Source organism: Ambystoma mexicanum, chromosome 7p, assembly GCF_040938575.1.
Source record: "Ambystoma mexicanum isolate Mex_15411 chromosome 7p, UKY_AmexF1_1, whole genome shotgun sequence".
Taxonomy (NCBI): Eukaryota; Metazoa; Chordata; class Amphibia; order Caudata; family Ambystomatidae; genus Ambystoma; species Ambystoma mexicanum.
This window is the reverse complement of record NC_090939.1, coordinates 905,245,864-905,265,441: the sequence shown is the minus strand read 5'-3', so window position 1 is coordinate 905,265,441 and position 19,578 is coordinate 905,245,864. Positions and strand designations below refer to the sequence as shown.

Genomic DNA, 19,578 nt, shown 5'->3' with positions numbered 1-19,578 from the left:
GATAAATGGGCAGCTAAGAACGGGATAGACAGAACTCCTAAACCCTTTTCTACACCTATCTTAGGAGTCGATGGTAGTCCATTAAGCTCGGGACCTATACGAGAACAGACCAAACAGCTAACTTGTTTGATCGCCTCTCATAAAGAGTCATTGGTGTTCGATTTAATCAGAGCGGCTCACTTCCCCATTATTCTTGGTCTGCCTTGGTTGCGATTACACAACCCCTACATAAATTGGAAGGCAGGAACACTTTTTTTGGGCTCGGAGTACTGTGTCACACATTGTCTTTCACGCAATTCGGTAGGCCTATATATTCCATCAGAGTCTCCTCCTACCACCGAATTGCCTTCCATCGGTCATTTGAGTATGATTCCCAAATGTCATCAACACTTTCTCAGGGTGTTCTCAACTCCCCAGTTTCCAACTCTTCCGCCTCATCGAAGGGATGATTGTCATATAGACCTGCTTCCAGATCAACCGGTTCCGTTTGGACGAATGTATGTTTTGTCCCAACGGGAGAAGAGTGCCCTTCGAGAGTATCTCCATGCTAATATTCAGAACGGTCTCATTACCGAATCTAAATCTCCCGCTGGAGCTTCCTTATTTTTTATTCCAAAGAAAGATACAGAAGAATTGAGACTGTGCATAGATTATAGAGGGCTCAATAAGATCACTATTCCTGACAAGTATCCCATGCCATTGATTAAAGACATTCTTGAAGCCGTCCGTGGAGCTACTCTCTACACTAAATTAGATCTTAGGGGAGCCTATCATCTCATCAGAATCGCTCCGAATGACGAATGGAAAACGGCCTTTCGAACCCCTTTTGGACACTTCCAGTACCAAGTCATGCCCTTTGGCCTGGTTAATGCGCCGGCTGTGTTTCAACGGTTTATGGATCACCTTTTCGCCGATTTGCTGCTTCATTGTGTCGTCATTTACCTCGATGACATTTTGATATTCTCAGACACTCTTGAAGACCACATCCAGCATGTTAATCTAGTTCTGAGTCGTTTGCAGTCGAACCATTTGTATTGTAAGGCAGAGAAGTGTGAGTTCCATCAAGCTCAGATAACCTATCTTGGATTTGTCATCTCTGCAAATGGGATCTCTATGGATCCCAGGAAAGTTTCTGCCGTGCTAGATTGGCCAGCTCCTTCCACCGTCAAGGAGGTTCAGCGATTTCTCGGATTCGCAAATTTCTATCGGAAGTTCATTCCTTGTTATTCTGAGACTATTCTACCCATTACTCGACTACTCAAGAAGGGGATCGTCTTCTCTTGGAATCCTTCTGCCCAACAAGCCTTTGAGACCTTAAAGGGTTTATTCATCTCCGCCAGGGTCTTACTCAACCCGGATCAATCCCGCCAATTCATCCTTGAGACAGACGCTTCTCATCACGCTCTAGGAGCTGTCCTTCTACAAACAACTGATTCGGGGGAGGAGAGACCGGTGGCCTATCTGTCAAAGACGTTTACCTCCTCAGAACTACACTACTCTGTTCTTGAAAAAGAGCCATTGGCCATAAAGAAGGCTTTCGAAGAATGGAGACATCTTCTACTAGGATCTCCCCATACCATTGTGGTCCGTACAGACCATCAGAACTTGAAAGTACTACAGCAGGCTCAAACCACCAATAGTAGACAAGCACGGTGGGCGTATTTCTTTCTGCCTTACCGAATCGAATTCACCTTTCTCCCAGGAAGCCAGAATCTCAGAGCCGATGCCTTATCTCGAAAGAAACCACAGGTTTCGCAATTCAGCTCAGAGAAGATGTTTCCTCAAGCAAGATTTGTGGCAGTCATTTCCGACTTTCTTCAGCTACTAAAGCTGGATACCATTAAGAATCAATCTGAATGTGAGAATCTTCTTTATACCCACCATCTTACAAAGGATCAAGGATTGTATTTCCACGCAACACAGGTCCTAATTCCTTCTAGTGTTCTTCAATCTGAGGTTCTTCGGATGTGCCATGACTCCCGAGCTGCAGGTCACCGGGGAATACAGACTACTCTGGATTTGATACAACGTTATTTCTGGTGGCCAAACCTTCAGGTCGATGTTCAAGATTATGTAAATTCCTGTACAACATGTATCCAGTCTAAGGCTTCACGAGCTCCTCCCTTTGGCTTACTTTCCCGCATGCCGATTCCCGAGAAACCTTGGCAAATCATCTCCACTGATTTTATAGTGGATCTTCCCCCTTCCTCAGGTTACACGACAATAATGGTCACCATTGACTACTTGACCAAGATGGCCCAATTCATTCCCTTAGTCAAATTGCCAGGGGCAGCCCAAATGGCTAGGATCTTCATTTCTGAAGTGTTTTCCAGACACGGCCTACCTGAAGTCATAGTCTCTGACAGAGGGCCACAATACACTTCTCAATATTGGAAAGGAGTCTGTCACTTCCTAGGCATTAAGAGGGCACTCAGTTCGGGTTACCATCCCCAGACCAACGGGCAGACGGAGCGTCTTAACCAAACTCTAGAAGGATACCTCCGCTGTTACGTCTCAGCAGCTCAGGATAATTGGTCTGAACTGTTGTCAATCGCAGAATTTGCTTACAACAATGCCAAGCACACTGCCCTTAAGACTAGCCCCTTCTTCTGTTCATACGGGTTTCACCCTTCTTTTGTCCCTACCATTACTCCCTCCCCCTCTAAATTACCAGGGGTGGACTGTTTGATAGACATCATCCAGTCTGGCCAAAAGAAGGCTCGGTTGGCCCTTCAAGAAGCTCAGGATCGAGCCAAGCGATATGCAGACCGACATCGACGCAAATTTCCAGAACTACAAGTAGGGGACAAGGTTTGGTTGGCCTCTCGGTTTCTTCCGAAACACTTAGTCCCTTCTAAATTATCTCCTAGGTTCTTTGGTCCTTTCAAGTTGGTATCTAAAGTAGGCTCGGCAGCAGTTCGACTGGCTCTCCCGGCGGCCTGGTTTCGCATTCATCCTGTTTTTCATCTATCTCAAGTGAAACCAACTGTAGCTGATCGTTTCCAACGCTCCACAAAGACCATTCCACCTCCGGTGATCACTGATACCGGGACAGAATATGAGGTGGCCGGTATATGTGACTCCCGCTACCACAGGGGTCAACTACAATTTCTTATTGACTGGAAGGGGTATTCTCCGGCTGAAAGAACGTGGGAACCTGCTTCTGGTGTTCACTCTCCCCTTTTGATTCAACGTTTCTTTCGTTTACACCCTGGGAAGCCCGGATCGCCCCCCAGGAAGAGAGGGCATACTGTTACACCTTTTCGTCATCGCTGCTTTGTACACTTACATAGGTGGAAAATGTGCAGTTCCGCGCTTTGTTGTGCAGATGCGCGATCTATTTCTGTCAATACCACCAGTTCTAGCGGTACTGTGGTTCCACGTCATCAGTGCACGTCAAGGACAGGTCACATGATTCTTCCACGCAACCAGCTGACTATTACGACATGTCATGTGACGCTATATCAGAACCGAAGGCTTTCGCCTTCGCGCGTCGCTTCTGTCTTTCAGGACGCTCCGTAAGTTCGAACTCTAGGCTCTCCCTATTCTAGTATATTCAATCTTGCATGGTATCTACCATTCCTTTTTCTCTCTTACCTTATAGTGTGCCCTTCCAGCGCTTCCTTCCAACCATCTCTACCTTTCACTCCGAGAACCCTCCACCTCTCAGCAACAACTAGATTCCTCCAAATCTATCCGTAAGAAACCCCTCTCTTTTCCCAATCGATTCTATTATTCCGCTGTCCTCCTATATTTACCTGTTGTTTTCTCCCGTTAGAACCTGTGATACAGCCATCAAATCGGGAGGTCTGCGCCTTGGATAAACCACCTGTCTGCAAGGATCTCCGACAACACACCTAGGGTTTTTTCCCCCTTGAGGGTTTCCCTGGGGGTCCTGCCTCTTCCTGTTGAAGTTTCTTTCTTCCCTTCCAGCAGAGTAGGGGTCTCAGGACTCTCAGGGAGGCTTTTCAATTCCGCCGCTGCTGTCCCGGTTCCGGCGTTCCGACCAGGTTAGTGGAGTTTTATATCTCATTCTGGACTATCAGATTAGAGTGTTACAACAAGTACATCAAATCCCAGAAGTTTTGGATGGTCACCCTTCAGCACATGCTAGGACAGCTGGAAGAAGGGGATTTTCTATCGACGCTGGACTTGGAGGATACCTATTTTTACATCCCCATTCACGACGCAAGTTTCTGTGCTTCATGGTTCAAGGGCAGCATTACCAGTTCAAGGCCCTTCTCTTTGGATTGAAGTCGGCGCCAAGCGTTTTCACCAAGTGCCTGGCTCCGGTGGTGGTGCGGCTGCGTCTACGAGGGATCCACGTACACCGCTACCTGGACGACTGGCTCATCCAAGCGAAATCGAGGGAGATGGCCATCGAACACACAGCAAAGACTGTCCAGCTGCTCACGGAGCTGGGGTTCTCGGTGAACTATGCAAAGTCCTTCTTTTTGCCATCAAGGGAAGGCCCTTGCGAAGGCTTCCATTTCTAGGTGGCTCTCCGGCTGCAACACCCATTGTCACCGGTTGGCAAACCAACCGTTGCCTGGCTGTCCGAGAGCCCATTCGACCAGAGCGATCGCTGCAACTACAGCGTTCTTGTCTCGTGTGCCCCTGCTGGACATCTGCAGGGCTGCTACGTGGAGGTCGACGCACACCTTCACGAGATTCTACTACGTCGACTGGGATTCCAGGGAGGAGTCCAGAGTCAGCCCAGCGTGCTGCGCAACCTGTTCGCTTGAAGGTGAGCCTGGTGAGGAGGTAAGAGATGCTTAATGTTGAGATGCTTAATGTTAAGCCTTGCCACCTCCCGTGGTTGTGCATGTGTGGACTGCTATGTATTCTTTATTCATGAGCATGTGAATTCATGCCAAACCCCATGCTGGAGAAGGAGTAACTTGGTTCTCCAGCATGGGTCTGGCATGGATTCGCATGTGAACCCTCCCGGCTACCCCTCCGCAGCTCTTCTCTTGGTCCTACTGCCACTTTATGTGCTATCAAATCTGAAGATGGCTACCAAAGGAAGGGCTTAGGTAGAGGGCAGTCATTGGCTGCGGGCAGTATGACCCAGAGACCAGTGATTGGTTGTTAGGAGAAAGACAGTTCAGAAGTGAAAATGAAACTGATTTTTTTCTTTACCGAGGATTCCCAGCCTGACGACGGGGGAATATTCATGAGCATGTGAATCCATGCCAGACCCATGCTGGAGAACAACTGTTACAGGTAAGTAACTTGTTCCTTAATGATTTCTTATGCAGAGATTATGCACACTCATTGGCCCTCATTACATGGCAGAATTAGCGTTACCACTGTGTCGATCAGCAGAATTACCACTATATTACAACCTGGCGGGCACCCGCACACCTCACTGGTGGTGATGGTTATTCCGTCCAGCAGAGTTACCGCCGAAACCTGACCCTGCGCCGGTAATTCCGCCAAAAATAAGCAGAATTACCGTTAACGCCTTGCCTAGTGGCAGAATTTCTGCTGACGAAAGTCCATCGTGTCCTATATAGGAAGCACTGCAGTGGCCATTTTGGAAATCGCAATCCTTCAAATATCTGGCAACAGGAGTGCCATCCAAGACAACAAAAAAGAGGAATCATGTCTAGGGGAAAGAGGAAATCAATGGTGGCGGATATGGGAATGCGGAAACCAAAATTCACCAAGCAAGAGATCACCCTCTTGGCTGAGTAGGTAGTGGCTCACTCAGAGGCATTGTATGGACAGCAACACCTCCCAGAAGCGGAAAAATGCCATATGGGCAGACTTCAGGGACAAGCTGGTGGCCGTAGGAAATGTCCAACGCGATGCAGAGGACATCAGAAAGCGTTGGAACGACCTTAAGGCCAGGGTACGGTGTCATGATGCCTACCCCCAGGGAACCAGACCAGGTCCAGCAACCCTGGAAGCAGGCATCACGTTATTTTGAGCAAGCCCAAAAACCCCTTGCATTGGCTGTTTGGGTGCGGTCCTGGCGCCTATGGCGCCAGGCTCATATGGAGAGTCAGTCCTGGCGACATAGGCGCCAGGCTCATAGATTAAAACTCACCTGATGCAGACCATGCTGCAAATTTACCTGATGCAGACCATGCTGCAAGAGCTCCAAGCCAAAAGAGGCTTGGAAGGGACTACTTTACCTAGGGACTATTTTTTACTCGGGTGGGGCTGGGGAGGAATACTTACCTGGGACTACTTTGGAGGCTATTTAAACCACGCCCAAAGAGCAGCACATGCTTCGCGTTATTCTGCATCCAGCAGCGTAACGCTCACCGTGCCTGCAAGTATGCATCCAGTCTTCTGCCACGCCCGCCTCGAGTCTGGAGCTCCTAGAAAAAGGGAGAAAGAAGGAGAAAAGGTTAGAACAAGAGCAATACCTTTGATCCTTACCTGAATTCCCGATCCATCGCGCCTTCGCAGCATCTTCACATTCCACCGCATCCTCCTGCATGTTCCCACCGCACTCCGGCACCTAAGAGGAAGACAAGAACAGCAAGGTGAGCCAAGGGAATACACAGAGGCAATATTAGTTACTCCCCATAGATTTACCTGATTTTACCACCGGGGGTACTAATCCTCTTCACGGGTCGGCGCAGCTTCCACTGCATCTTCGCCGTACCCCGCCCCTAAGGGGAAACAAAAGGACAGCAAGGTGAAACAAAGGGACAAACAAGGGGAAACCTCCTCACCACAATAGACTTTCCTGATTTTACCGCCGGAGGCATTATTCCCTGAGACTTCATACTTTCTCTCAGCGCCTGAATAAGGGAGAAAGCAACAGGTTACATATTGACATTATTTTATTGAACTGTTTTGGATAATACAAATCCTTACCTGAACATTACCGGTTGCCACGAGGAACTCTTCGCTAGGGTCAAGCTGCAACCTGCAAGGAATCGGACAAGAGTGAAAGTCAGACATTTGAACTCTTACGAACTGCATACTTACGGCGTCTTGCCGGGAATCTCAGAGTCAATATTGTTCTGGAACTCACCAATTCCTTCGAGCCAGTGAAGCAACTGGTTATCTACGCACCCCTGCGCTCAATGCAGGATGGAGAGCTCATCTTTCCAAACCATCAGGTGAGAATATAAGGGGAGACATAAGAGGAGACATCAAAGGTGATCAGTGGGGAGAACAGCGGGAGTGGGTGGGGAGGGGGTTAACGCTCAACTCCACGGGTGGTTAATTCCCTTTCTCCATTTGCAGAAGAATATTCCTATGGGCCAAGCAAACGGAGCTAGGTGGGCCAGTCCAGTCCGTCATCTCGGCACTACGCGTCACATTGGTGGAGACCGCAGCTGTCCAGTTCAGATCGACGCCCCTGTGGGAGCCAGGTGAGCGTAACATCTACATGCACAACGACCGTTGGGAAGGACACAGTCATGGTGCATCCACAGGACCCGCTATCAAGTTTGTCACTAATGTCTTCCTCTTCACTTAGGGATTGGAGCTCACCGGTTCCCCCTTCCTCCTCACCTGATGTCGTAGAGGAATAATCCAGCTTCTGTCGTCGAGATCTCCGTGTATCTGGTTTCTTTTTTTTTTAGCAGATAGGGTCTGCCTCGAAAGGAAGCCACCGTGATTTCAGTACTGAAAATCCCTGGTGGCTCCTCTCCGCAACAGCCGAGAAGTTGCAGGGGAAAAAGCCAATGGCTGAAAAAAAAAACAAGATCTTGCAGGAGTGAATATGTCGGCTGGTTTTGTATAGCTCTTAATATGCTCGGAAGGGTTTAAGCAAGTAGTACAGGTTGCTCTAACGAAGTGAGCCTGAAGTACAGCAGGAAGGAACCAGAGATATGCCGAGAGCTGGGTAGAAAAAAATGGCAGGGCCGGCAATACAAAGAATACGGGAACTCACAAGAAAAACCACACGAAAACAAGTAAAGAGGAAACAGAGTAAGAGGAGGATGAAACGAACAAATAATGGACGGCACTGGAAAAATAAGAGAAAAGAGAAACTCGAGCGGAGTACCACACGAAGTGTGCCAAGGTAAGTAGAGGAGAGGGCGGATCACCGCCAAGGGAAATGATCCGGAGCGCTGGCAACGAGGGAATCCAAAAATAGCAAAGCGCCGAACTGCCGAGTGAAGTGTAGTAAATACATTCGGCGGCGGCCATGTTGGAATAGACTAGACCGCTACTCGACGTTGTAAGGGCAACGTGATGGAACAGTCTAATGGCGGCCGTACTTCCACCTATTCCAAACCCGCCAGTTTCCCCGGTTTATGACACCCCCTCACAAAAGCATCACCACAAGTGTGAGAAACCTGAAAGTGTCTCACCCGCTAGTGTCCGGGGATCTGTCATCAAGGTGGCCATGCTGCAAAGCCTGCTGACAAAGGGGATAAGAGGTAGCGCTAGTGGGTTTATGTCTAGGGGCTAGGGTGTGGGGTGAGTGGTGGAGTTGGGGATCAGGGTTTGGGGTGGGTGGTGGAGTTTGGGATCAGGGTTTGGGGTGGGTGGTGGAGTTTGGGATCAGGGTTTAGGGTAGGTGGTGGAGTTGGGGAAACATACAAGGAAGCAGCAGTTCCCAAGATGGCAGTTTAACACGAGGAGAAAGATGGCAAGACCAGAAAGGGTTGCAAGGAGGAAATTGCCCGAGGCCTTTTTTAGAGAAAGAACACCCCTACTTTCACAAACCTTTGATAAGAAGAAACATAAGACTGGGAATTAAAGCTGAAGAAAGGTGCACTATTTGTCGAACGTACCCAGGGCTCTCCCGCATTGATAGCCGAGGCGGGGAGGAGTGATTGCTGCCGTGGTACTGTCCTTGACTCCTGCAACAAAGCTGTTCCAGTAAAGTCAGCACAGTGCTGATGAGCGCACACAATCCCAGCAGGCTTCAGCCGGCATGGCTGACGTGCTGTCAGACTCTGCATCCCCCGTTTCAAATCAACCACATTCCCCTGTCTGCCAGTTCTCCCCATAATCCTCACCCCTGCGTAGCCTCTCCCCATTGCACACACCGCCTTAACATCGGAAATCCTGCCAAAGCTGGAATAGCTGACCAGGCTATTAAAGATGGACAGATATATGTCCTACAAGGAAGAAAGTGAAAAGAAAGTGAATACTCTGCAGTGAGACTAGCCAAGTGTATGAGGCTCAGTGAATTTGTAAAATACCCAAGCAAGCTGAGGTCTTAAGTTAAATATTATAATTGCAAAACAAAGACACCTACCAGAGAATCATTGAAATGTGGGGAAGTCTCAGTGTTGCAAATGTGGGAGGCAGCGAAGGTGTGAGACAGAGAAGTGTTTTATCAAGTAATCCTGAAGGGATCTGTACATTTGAAATAGAATCTGAGAAAAAGACAAGATGAAAAGAAAGTTTTCTTTATTAAAAGGGGAAAGTGAAACCCATACAACGGATAATTATAATTTCTACCAAGAGAGACTAATTGAAGATTGTTGAAACTATCCCATTTATTAAAGTAACTTTGAAACTGTGAGCAAGTCTACTACAAGTTGGGCCAGGCAGAAGCCCACACTTGGGCAATTGTGAAAGCCTCGCCTTTTTCCTTTAGTTCATTTTTTTGTAAAGTAGTAGGTCTAGTTAGTGATTAGGATTTGGACAGAAGACTTTTACTTTGGACTTGACGTGCACACTTAGTTTTTGTTTTGCTAAGTAGGGAACTTTCCTAACAGCGACAGGGTTAGTTAGGAATTCTACTTTTTATTTTTAATAAGTATTCTTAACTATGACACAGCACAGTCCGAGTCCTCCTTCTGGTTCACCACACCCCCTTTGCTTAAGTGTGCGACTCAATACAGCATGCATGCAGAAAAATAAAAGAGGGACCTGGGCAACAGTAAAAGAGCATCCTTAGAATGCCAAAGCTTTTCGGTGTAACGTACGCACCCTGCTTTGTTCCATTCATTCCTTTGTACACCTGAAGCCCATGCCTGAAATCTTGCCAAGGGTAGAATAAGGGAGGTCCTTATGGTTGTACTTGTATTAGGGCATTCATTTTCCAGCCAATGGAAAGGGGCTGTATTGGCAAAGGCTTTTCCCTGTGTGATGTCGTCTCTAGGGATCTGATGGGCGGCACGTTTGACTACTGCCAATTCCTTGGGAACCATTAATGAATGAAGAAAATAATCTACATATTGGGCATTCTTGATGGACATCCCTGCTGTAATAAAGAACACCCTTTCCTTCCGGAGTAGCCCTTAGACTTGAATTAAAACCAAAAGCATACTTTGCATAAGTAAACATTGTTCCCCTTTTTCCCTCTGCTAGAGTACATGCTCTCATTAGCTCAATAAGTTCAGCAACCTGACCAGAAAACCATTCTGGGAGTTGTGCGTTCATGATTACCTCCTGAACAATACATTCAGCGTATCTCTTTTTGATTCCTCTTCTTTCATTTATAAGAAATGACCCATCTATGTAGTGCTCCTCCTCCAGGTTTTGTAATGGAGTTTCAAAAAAATCTTTCTGTGGTTTAGTAAGAGCCGCTTTTAGTAAAATACAATGATGCGCCTATCCGATGGGATTGGCAGTAGCGAGGCTGAATTCAAAAGTGCTCATGTAATATTTGTACAGTTAAGCAAGACAAGCTCAAACTTTGTAAGATGTGAAGCTAATAAATGTTGTTTCCTTTTTAAAAGCAATGTAATAACTCCATGAGCACTGCTACAATGATGGGCGACTCTGGCGCCAAAGTCTGAGGATTTTACAGCTAAAGGAGCTGCTGCAAATGATTCCAAACAAGGCTGCAGTCCAGTTGCAACTGGGTCCAATGCAGTACAATATAGTCAGCTAAGCAGTGTTTGCCACAGTGTTTTTGTTCTAGCACTGCTTGTAAATAGCCCCCTTTTCCCTGGCCGTATAAAGAAAGGCTTCTAGCACTAACCAGCGTTCATTTGATCTCTAAGAATGCTTCTTGCGCTGCTGGTGTCCATACTTATGACTCAGGTGCCCTTGCAGAGGGCTTACCATAACAGCATTAACCATTATCCATTGCTGACCATACCCAGTTGACCTAATTTGAGTCATTGTAGTAGGCTTTGGCAATTTTAGAATGGTTTTGTGTCTTTTAAACTTGTAACAACTGAAATTTCACACCCTAAGTAGTTCACCATATCCTTGCACAGTTGCTATTTCTGCCGATATACTTTATTCACTTTTCTGCAAGTGCTTTAAAAGCACTAGTATGTTTCGCTTACATGCTTTCTATGAAGGCAAAATGACCGGTCGTCTACATATTGGAACATTACTGACCCCGACTCCTCAGAAAGAGTATGTCATCTAGGTCTTTCTTGAGGATCTGGGAGAAAAGGGTCAGACTTTCAGGGTCATACTTTCTGTGTACCCCCATTTGAGAGTAGGCCACATATACTGTAAACTAGAACAATTATAGGTTAAAAAGTACTGACTGGATGTATTGATATACAAATGAAAACGGAACACAAATCTACAACAGAAAAGCAAGTAGCTTTTAGCTTACTACGAATAATTACTGGATTTGGGACCATTGGGAATGAAGGCAAAAACCACTGAACTCACACTATTAGTAAATCCTGTACAACATCATATGTATCTCTATGTGGCTTCTTCACTGGTAGATTTGGTTACTGCATAGGTTAGTAGAACAATTATACCCTACTGAGTAAAACTCTACTACTATGGAAATACCCTTATCTGATTCTCGTTCAGTGGATATTGGGCTTTCCGTGGTAAGCGCTACATTTGATGCACCTGAATTCCCACAAGCTTTGCATTTCTAATGAGCCCCACCTCATTTGCTAGATAGCTTGAATAATCCAAATCGGAATTTAATTCCATATGGTTTGTAACTGTTTTAATTAAGTTTGCAACATAGCCACCACTTCCTTTTCCCGTGTGTAATCCAAAATTGTTACTTCTTGGGTACAATAAATGATGTATCAAAACTTATACAACAGATCCCACCCAGAGGGCTTCAGAGATTTGCATACTTCTCTGAAGTGGGGCCCAAGTCACTGATCAGAGGGCAGTAACTGGGTAAATCACAGATCTATTAGAATTGCCAAGACATTTGATAGTAGTTGAAGAGAGTGGCACATTAGGACAATCTTTGAATCTGATTGCTGCTCTATTATTCACTAAATAACAAGTAACTTTTGCCTCCACTTCATATTATAAAAAGTGACCTTACTGGTGTATGGATATTAATGTATGAATGAGACCATAGTTATTACCTTGAATGTGCTAACCATCCCGTTTCATTCAGGGTTGGAAATGTAGTGCATTCCGATTTGGAAAAGGTGCGGGCAGTGGCAGTTCAGCAGCCTGAAGAAGCGGCCTGCTGCAGTACTCGAACTTCCAATGCCCTGCCTCCTTACAATAATGGCATGTAGTACTGATTGTCACAATTCAGTTTTGCACTTCTTGCATACCGCGAGGATCGGAGCGCCATCACTCGTCTTCTTTCCCATCCTCTGCTATGTCCGGTCCCTCTGCAATTCACTAGCACCCCACCTGCATTCGTATTCATTCATGTGCGCTCTCCAACCCCCCTTGCAGGTTCTGTAATTGAAGAACCATTAGTTTGCATTCTTCCATTTCGTTCTTTTGTTCTCAACATGAAACACAAAGATTCTCCACCACTATTAGTTCTGAGAGGGGCTTGCTATGTCACCCGACGCAAACAGTCTTTAGCTGTTGCTGAAGTTTTCGCATCAAGCCATGGGCAAAAACTGCTGAAACAGCTTCTTGAGCTGTCTCAACTGGCTTTTTTATTCCTGATTTCTGTGTAAATCCAACCTTCAATCAATCTAGGTTGTCTGCTGGAGACTCCTCTTTCTTTTGCTTCCAGTTATTTGTTTCTGCCGAATCTGTGTTTCTGGCACATAGCAATTTGCACTGTCAAATTATGTCTTCATACCCATTGCCAGATTTTTGGCGGGCCAACAGCTTTCTTAGGTTAAAGGTTAGCATACCTGAGTAGACATTTTCACCCTCATAAGCTGATTCGTATCATCCCAAAAAGGTTTTAAACTCACCAGTAAACTCTTCAGGTTCTTCCCTAATGTTTAGAAATTCTTTAGACAAAGTTTCAAGATGCTTGGTGCCCAATGGGCATGTGCCATTACCAAATTACCAGCACTATCTGTGGAAATCCTGCTAGCTATTATAGTAGCTAGCAGTTGCGTACATGTTGCGGCATACACTACACCGGTGCGTGGGCATGATGTGCTTATGATTGATGTGGATGAGGTGCTTGCCTGCCTGGCAGACATGCACACTGTTGGTACAGTTGTTATCCATTAGCACCCAGTGCTGCCTTGTGTGGCTGCTGTTTTGGAGGTAGTTCACTGTCACGGACATTGTGATTTGTGTTTGAGGTGCCTGACATTTCTATAATAACCTCCCCTTCCTCCTTGTCCTCCACCCCTGCTAAACTCTCTGATGCCCTTTGAGATATAATGAAGTAATAGGGACCCCACCCTCTTCCTTTTTCCTGACTGCATTCCTTTTTTCAGTTCATTTTCTAATTTCTGCAGTTCATTTCGAAATGTCATTCATTTCGTTCAACCGTCTCATTCTCGATTATCACAACCAGTTCAAGCCAATCTACAAATATTTCCCCATGGTTCGGGGGCTATTTGCTTCCTTTGTTTGAGCGTGAGTCTTAAATTGAAAAGTAGGAAACTTTGCATCTCTCCTATGTTTTGGAGCTACATATCTGGAAGGTTTGTACATGCGCTCACTGGTAATGGGCGGACATATAAAGTGCTCCTTTCCAAAAAAACATGTTCTTTGGACATGTTCTTTTCTTTTCATAGTTTTGAAAAGACATTTTATTAAATGATTTTGCTCTAAAGCAACGTTGCCACTAAAATACAACTAATAACTGAATATCCCATATTGTCTTGCAGCATCTGCCCTGTGCTTCCTTCCTACGTTTGGCTCTGTCCTCCACTCCCTTCTGCTTTCGTCACCCCCATTACTAATTCTTCCCTTTTTATATATTCCTGCTACGACTTAGTCATTTCTCTCCTTTGTTAGTCAATTTCCCCCTTACTGTTCAATGATCATTTAGATTACATAAAAGGGCTTTGGCAATCCCCAGGAAGACCTTCACGGGTTGACCTCCTTGAAAACTCTGTTAGAGGTTTCAATGAGGCCTCTTAACTATTCTTTTTTGCGCACCGGGGTTCGAGATGAAGTGTCCCGTTACCTTCTCAGCAAGCATGACAAAAGTGCCTGCACAAGCTGTAGGAACTCAACAAATAAACCCACTAAGGCAGCAGAGTCAGATTTATTTCTATACAACTGTGGAGAAATGGACAGAGAAACTCGTAGAGTATTACCGCACCAAAAAATAATGAGACACCTCCCCTCCCCCCGCACAGAATTCGTGGGGTTTACACAGTGAGGTCTATATAGAAAAACAAGATACTTTTAGTAGATTACATCCACAATGAAGTCCCAAACAGAACATCCTCTAGCCTTGTGGGACATGGCTTAACAGCAGCATGCTATGTCTGCACATTTCCATTCAGCCTACCCACGTGACACAATAACCACCCGTGGCAGTTTCTCGATCATACTTAACGAGCCACCCGCACCGTTTGACCTTCTGTGCTGGTTCTCTGACAAGAATGCCTCTTCCCTCATGCGTGACGTCTCAAGTCCCTGGGCCTGCCTGTGTCCCTGGGCCTGCCTGTGTGCCGGGCAGAGAATGTCACAACCACGCAGCCTTATGGGCTTCCCGATTTTTGCCAATCAGTCACGCTCCCACGCGATTCTACAATGTCACAGATGCACAGTCATTGTTATTGGAAAAAAACAAAATGCTGTCTGTTTCGAAAAGTGTGTGACGTTCCAGTTTTTCACATTTTGCAATGCAAGGTATTTTCGCCTGCAGTGTAAAGTGCCCTGTGGATCAGTGGGCCTCAAGTGATTGGGGGGGGGGGGGGGGTAATGAATACCAGTATGGGAGTCAGCTTCAAGCTGGAGGTAAATGCGCCCAAAAAAATTGCCATTTTCTGGCGCAATTAGCGTCGCGCTAATAGCGCCAATGGACCCAATGGGAAATTACAGTTACCGTCCAACCCTTGATCCGGCGTGAATAGCGCGGACCGGTTGGTGGCAATGCTATTAGCGTGGGTGGTAACCCAGCGGTAATATCACTGGTTTACCGCCCAACTCGTGGTGAGGCCCAGTGTGTCCCAGGATAATCACATACACATGGTCCTGTCCGAGGTTCATCCAAGTGCTGGAAGAGTGTTCTAGTTGTCTGGGTATAGTCTTAGAAACATAATGGCTCAATGAAATATGCCCAACTCTATACCCAAAACGTGTTTCTAAAATCACCAGGGTAGGATGGTACCAGCACATAAAATGCTATAATGCCATACAGTCAGCTATTATAGAATTATGAAGGCACAATCAAAATGCGGTTAATCGACCTTTAAATGTAGGCATCAATTTTTTGCTAGCTAAAGTGAAATGTGTGTTTCCTTACTTTTGACTCATCCCTAAATTGTCAAAAATGTGCATCACTTTAGTATTTGAATATTCTATTGGTTATTCTTTTTTTTTTCAAAATCAAATTTTATTATCTTTTTTTTTGTCAATAATGAGGCAGGCATTGACGCAGTGGGTTATTGCTTTTATTAATCATACAATAGATAATATGCATAGCTGCGCAACCCCAGTTTTTGCCATCATCCAACTTGGCTGAAAACTGATTTATTAACCACAATAGAATAGTGTTAACAGGAAATGGTGCCTTTTTTTGGCTCTGTTCTTATTTGTTTGGCACTGCTCCCTATAGATACATTGTTCAATTCTAAAAATAAATAAATAGCTGGAATAGGAATTATTTCAAAACTATTCTCTCATTTTCAAGTGCTATTATTTTTATATACACTTGACGGTCTACTACTACTATTTGTTCCTTACTTCTGGTGTTTTTCTTACTTTTAGGCTGGCAAACAAACAGGATAGGGAAGGAGCTTTAGCGGAAGCAGATGTGATCGAGTATCTGGCCTTGGAAAAGCTTGTGAACGAGAATAAGTGTTTATGTCAAATTGTAAGTATTATTGTAGATGTTTACCAAAAAATCAACTTGGTTTATTGTGATTCTTATTTTCTTTACAAAGTGAGTCATTGTGTGTGTTTAAGGCAAGGCTGAATCAAACAAAAGTTAGAATGCAACTAAAAAAGGCGTTCTTATCTTGGAATCAACTAAGCAAATGTGTTGGGATGGGGTAGCCAAAAAGGGTATCGGGGTCTCCTTTCTTATCAAGACTACTAGTCTCCCTCTGAATCTCAGTTCAGAATATAATCTCAAGTATATACCACCCAGCTTGATTCTTTGCTCCCCAAAGCATAAGTCTCAGTGATATATAGCACTTAACAGACTCATCACTGCTTTTGTTGGTTCTGTCTTTACGTCTCCTGTATCTATATTTCTTTGCATTTACATCTACTGTATTTGCATATGTTTGAATCTTTAAAAAAAGAATTACCCTTAGATTTGTTTTATATATATCCTTAACATTAATACATCTGCCATGCTTCCCTGTCAAATGAGCAAAATCAATGTAAATGTAGTCGATGTAAATGCAGGAGGGGTAAAGTCAGGTGACCGATTGCCCTTTTTAGGAATGTGATAGTGATAGATGCTTATAACCCCTAAATGTTTATAACTAATAAGGTTATACTTAACTGAGAACAATCTAACCAAATTGTATCAGGATGGGTTGAACTGAAGTTTATCAGGGTAATCCTGTTTTAGGGATACTGCACTCCCACTGGAACCCAGTGCTGAAATCAGTCTTAGAGGTGCAGCACCCTGAAAAACCTTTTGATTCTTAAAACTGTCTGGGATACCAAGCTTGATTTTTTGCCCAAATGGTAGCCTTGTGGTACATAATTCCTCACAGCTAGGGCTAATCCGTGCTAGGGTTATGGTGCTTCACTAACATCTTTCTACTATATTTCCCCACTCTCTTCTGGGATGTTGTGCCCATCCCACCCTACAGGCATATTGTATCCAGCTGATTTGCTGTCAGTCCAAGGCCTTTCTACTTCCTCATCCCTACTCTTACGTCCCGTCCCCTTCCCTCTATACTGTAAGGGCGCCCCTCGCGAGGGACAGGAGACAGAACCTTTTTCAACAGAAAAAATCTTCTTCCCCTTTAAAGGTTGAGGCGTGTGGAGGCTCGGCCCTGGGAGCATGCGTTGGCCTGACTCCGCCCACCAGCGCCACTCCTCAGTCCCCTTTTCCGCATTGACGGGAACGGGCCAAATTCACCAGCGCTCCTGGGTTTGGCTTCAGCCATGTAATTCCACGCACGGATACTTCCTCTCTTCTGTCTTTTTGCCTTTTTATCATTCAGGTACTCGGTCGTAAGGGAGACTCCTTTCCAGGGACTCACCCATGCGGGAGGAACTGCTCACGGCCGCGGTGTCTCCAGATCCTTCCGGTGTCAGTGCTGAGGGACTGCAAGGTTCGTTTACCGGGGTTACTCCCGAGGGGCAACGCCCTAGTACCGGCATCATGTCCGAGGGGGCGCTTACACACAGCACTACCGGGAGCTCTGCCAAGGGCAATACGCCTTACAGGTCACGGCCTGAGGTGCGGGATAGGCCTTTTGTTCCAACACCAAGCGTCTTGGACGGGGCTAGTTCCAGCGAGCCAGGCACGACGAATTCGGCACGTGACATGCAGCTCGACAAAATGGCCGCTGCACCAGACAAGATGGCCGCTCATCCGATACCCCCTCTTGTGGAGCGGGTGGAGGAAAGAGTCACAAGGTGGGACTGCTATCAGCCAGGTGCGTGGCCTACAGTTTACCCATCAGCAGCACAGGGCAGGTTTCCCCTGCACCCCAGGCAGAGTGTGCCCCAGCTGCCCTTGGCCACTCGATCAATATCACCTGCCACCTCTTCAGCCTCCAAAGACAGATTCTTCGTAAGGTTCCTAGGACTGATGCGAACTCCCCAGATGGGCACCATCCTCCGGGACGCCATCAGGGACATGCTCCCTCAGTTAACCCCACTGGCACCCATAGTCATTCCAGCTATGGCTCCTGTGCCACAGGCACCAACGCAGACGCTGCCGCCCCAGCCGGCTCCTCCGAATTGGGCTTCCCTGCCTCCCACAGTACAGGCGGTTCCACACCAGCCTCCGCAGCAGCCACCGGCTCCGGTCTCCACTCTGCAGCCCACGGCGCCCAGCACTCCTCCACCAGCTTCGGACCCCCCGAGCCTAGTGGACATGGACGAGAAAGAGGACCTTGACATGCCATATTATGCCAGGGCCTTCCACGAACGCCTTGCCTGTTTGGCAGAGTATTTGGGCCTTCCACAGCCTGAGGTAGAGCAGCCTGAAGAGGGGGTCTTAGCAGAAGCCCTCTCCCTAAGACCCCCTACCAAAACGGGGATCCCAATTCAGAAAGACGTAGTTGCCCTGGCCAAGAAGGGGTGACTCAAGCCGCACTCGGCCCCACCTGTAAATCGGCACCTCGACGCCAAGTACAGCCAGATGGAGGGGGACACACTCTTTCTTTCAGCGCATCCTCAACCGCATTCTTCTGTGATAGCTGAGGCGTCGCTCTATTCCAAGCCTCAGTCATCCTCTGTTACCTCGTCCTCGATGCTGCTAGGCAAGGAGGAGAAGATCTTGGAGGCGTATGCGAAGAAGCTCCATGTCGGCAGCCGCTAACCAAGTGCTGTGGCGGGAAATTGCGGACTTCCTCCCAGAACTTCGGGCACAGGGCCAAGTGCGCTTCAAGTCGGGTCTAGGAGAATCCAGGCTGGTAGCGCAGGACATTATGGAGTCCACCGTGGCCCACATTGATACCTCTGCCCGGGCCATCTGCATTACCACGGACATGAGAAGGACGGCCTGGCACCGGGCTACTAAGTTTAATCCTGATGTCCAGGAACTCATATTGGACCTTCCCTTCGAGGGCAGTGACTTCTTCCACTCCAACACGGATGAGGAATTAGATAAAAAGAAGAACAGCTTGCAAACTGTGAAGTCTTTACCTATTCTTACAAAGGCCACACCCAAAGCCTATACCCATTTGCAGCAAAGCTCCGACAAGGGCGGGCATTTGGCGGGTTTCGAGGCTTCAAAGAACGGAGGTCCAGACAACCGGACCGTTCTCTGAGTCTGCATTGGAGGAAACAACAAAAGGGGGCCGGGGGGGTTCCACACCAGTCTCCGCAGCAGCCACCGGCTCCGGTCTCCACTCAGCCCTTTCTCCTCTCAAACCTCGACGGGTGGTCCGTGGACTTCAACCTGAGGCAGGGCAAGCCCTTCCGGCAGCTGGCCCCTTAGGTCACAGTTACTATGGATTTGAAGGCCATATGGTTGGCTCTCAAGGCCTTTCTCCCTTTTATCAAGGGAAAGACAATTCTTATCCAGACAGACAACTCCAGCAGCATGTATTAGGTCTACAAGCAGGGGGGCATCAGATCCCCCCCCCGCTGTGCAACCTACCAGTCGGCATGTGGGAACGGGCTTTGGAGAACATTTACCTCAGGGCTGTCCAACTCCCGTGGAATCCAACCTGGAAGCGGTCGGGCTCAGCAGACTGGGGGCAGACAATTACGAGTGGCAATTGA

The 19,578-nt window shown here is 46.8% G+C and overlaps 1 protein-coding gene across 4 annotated transcripts in view; it reads left to right on the top strand.

Moving 5' to 3' along the window:
- ARL13B (ARF like GTPase 13B) overlaps positions 1-19,578 on the top strand; it is a 1,122,894-nt gene that overhangs the window by 567,917 nt on the left and 535,399 nt on the right. For all 4 annotated transcript variants that reach the window (XM_069637199.1, XM_069637198.1, XM_069637196.1 and 1 more), the window contains one exon: positions 15,925-16,030. In XM_069637199.1, coding sequence (XP_069493300.1) covers positions 15,925-16,030 — 106 coding nt within the window. The remainder of the gene's footprint in view (positions 1-15,924; positions 16,031-19,578) is intronic.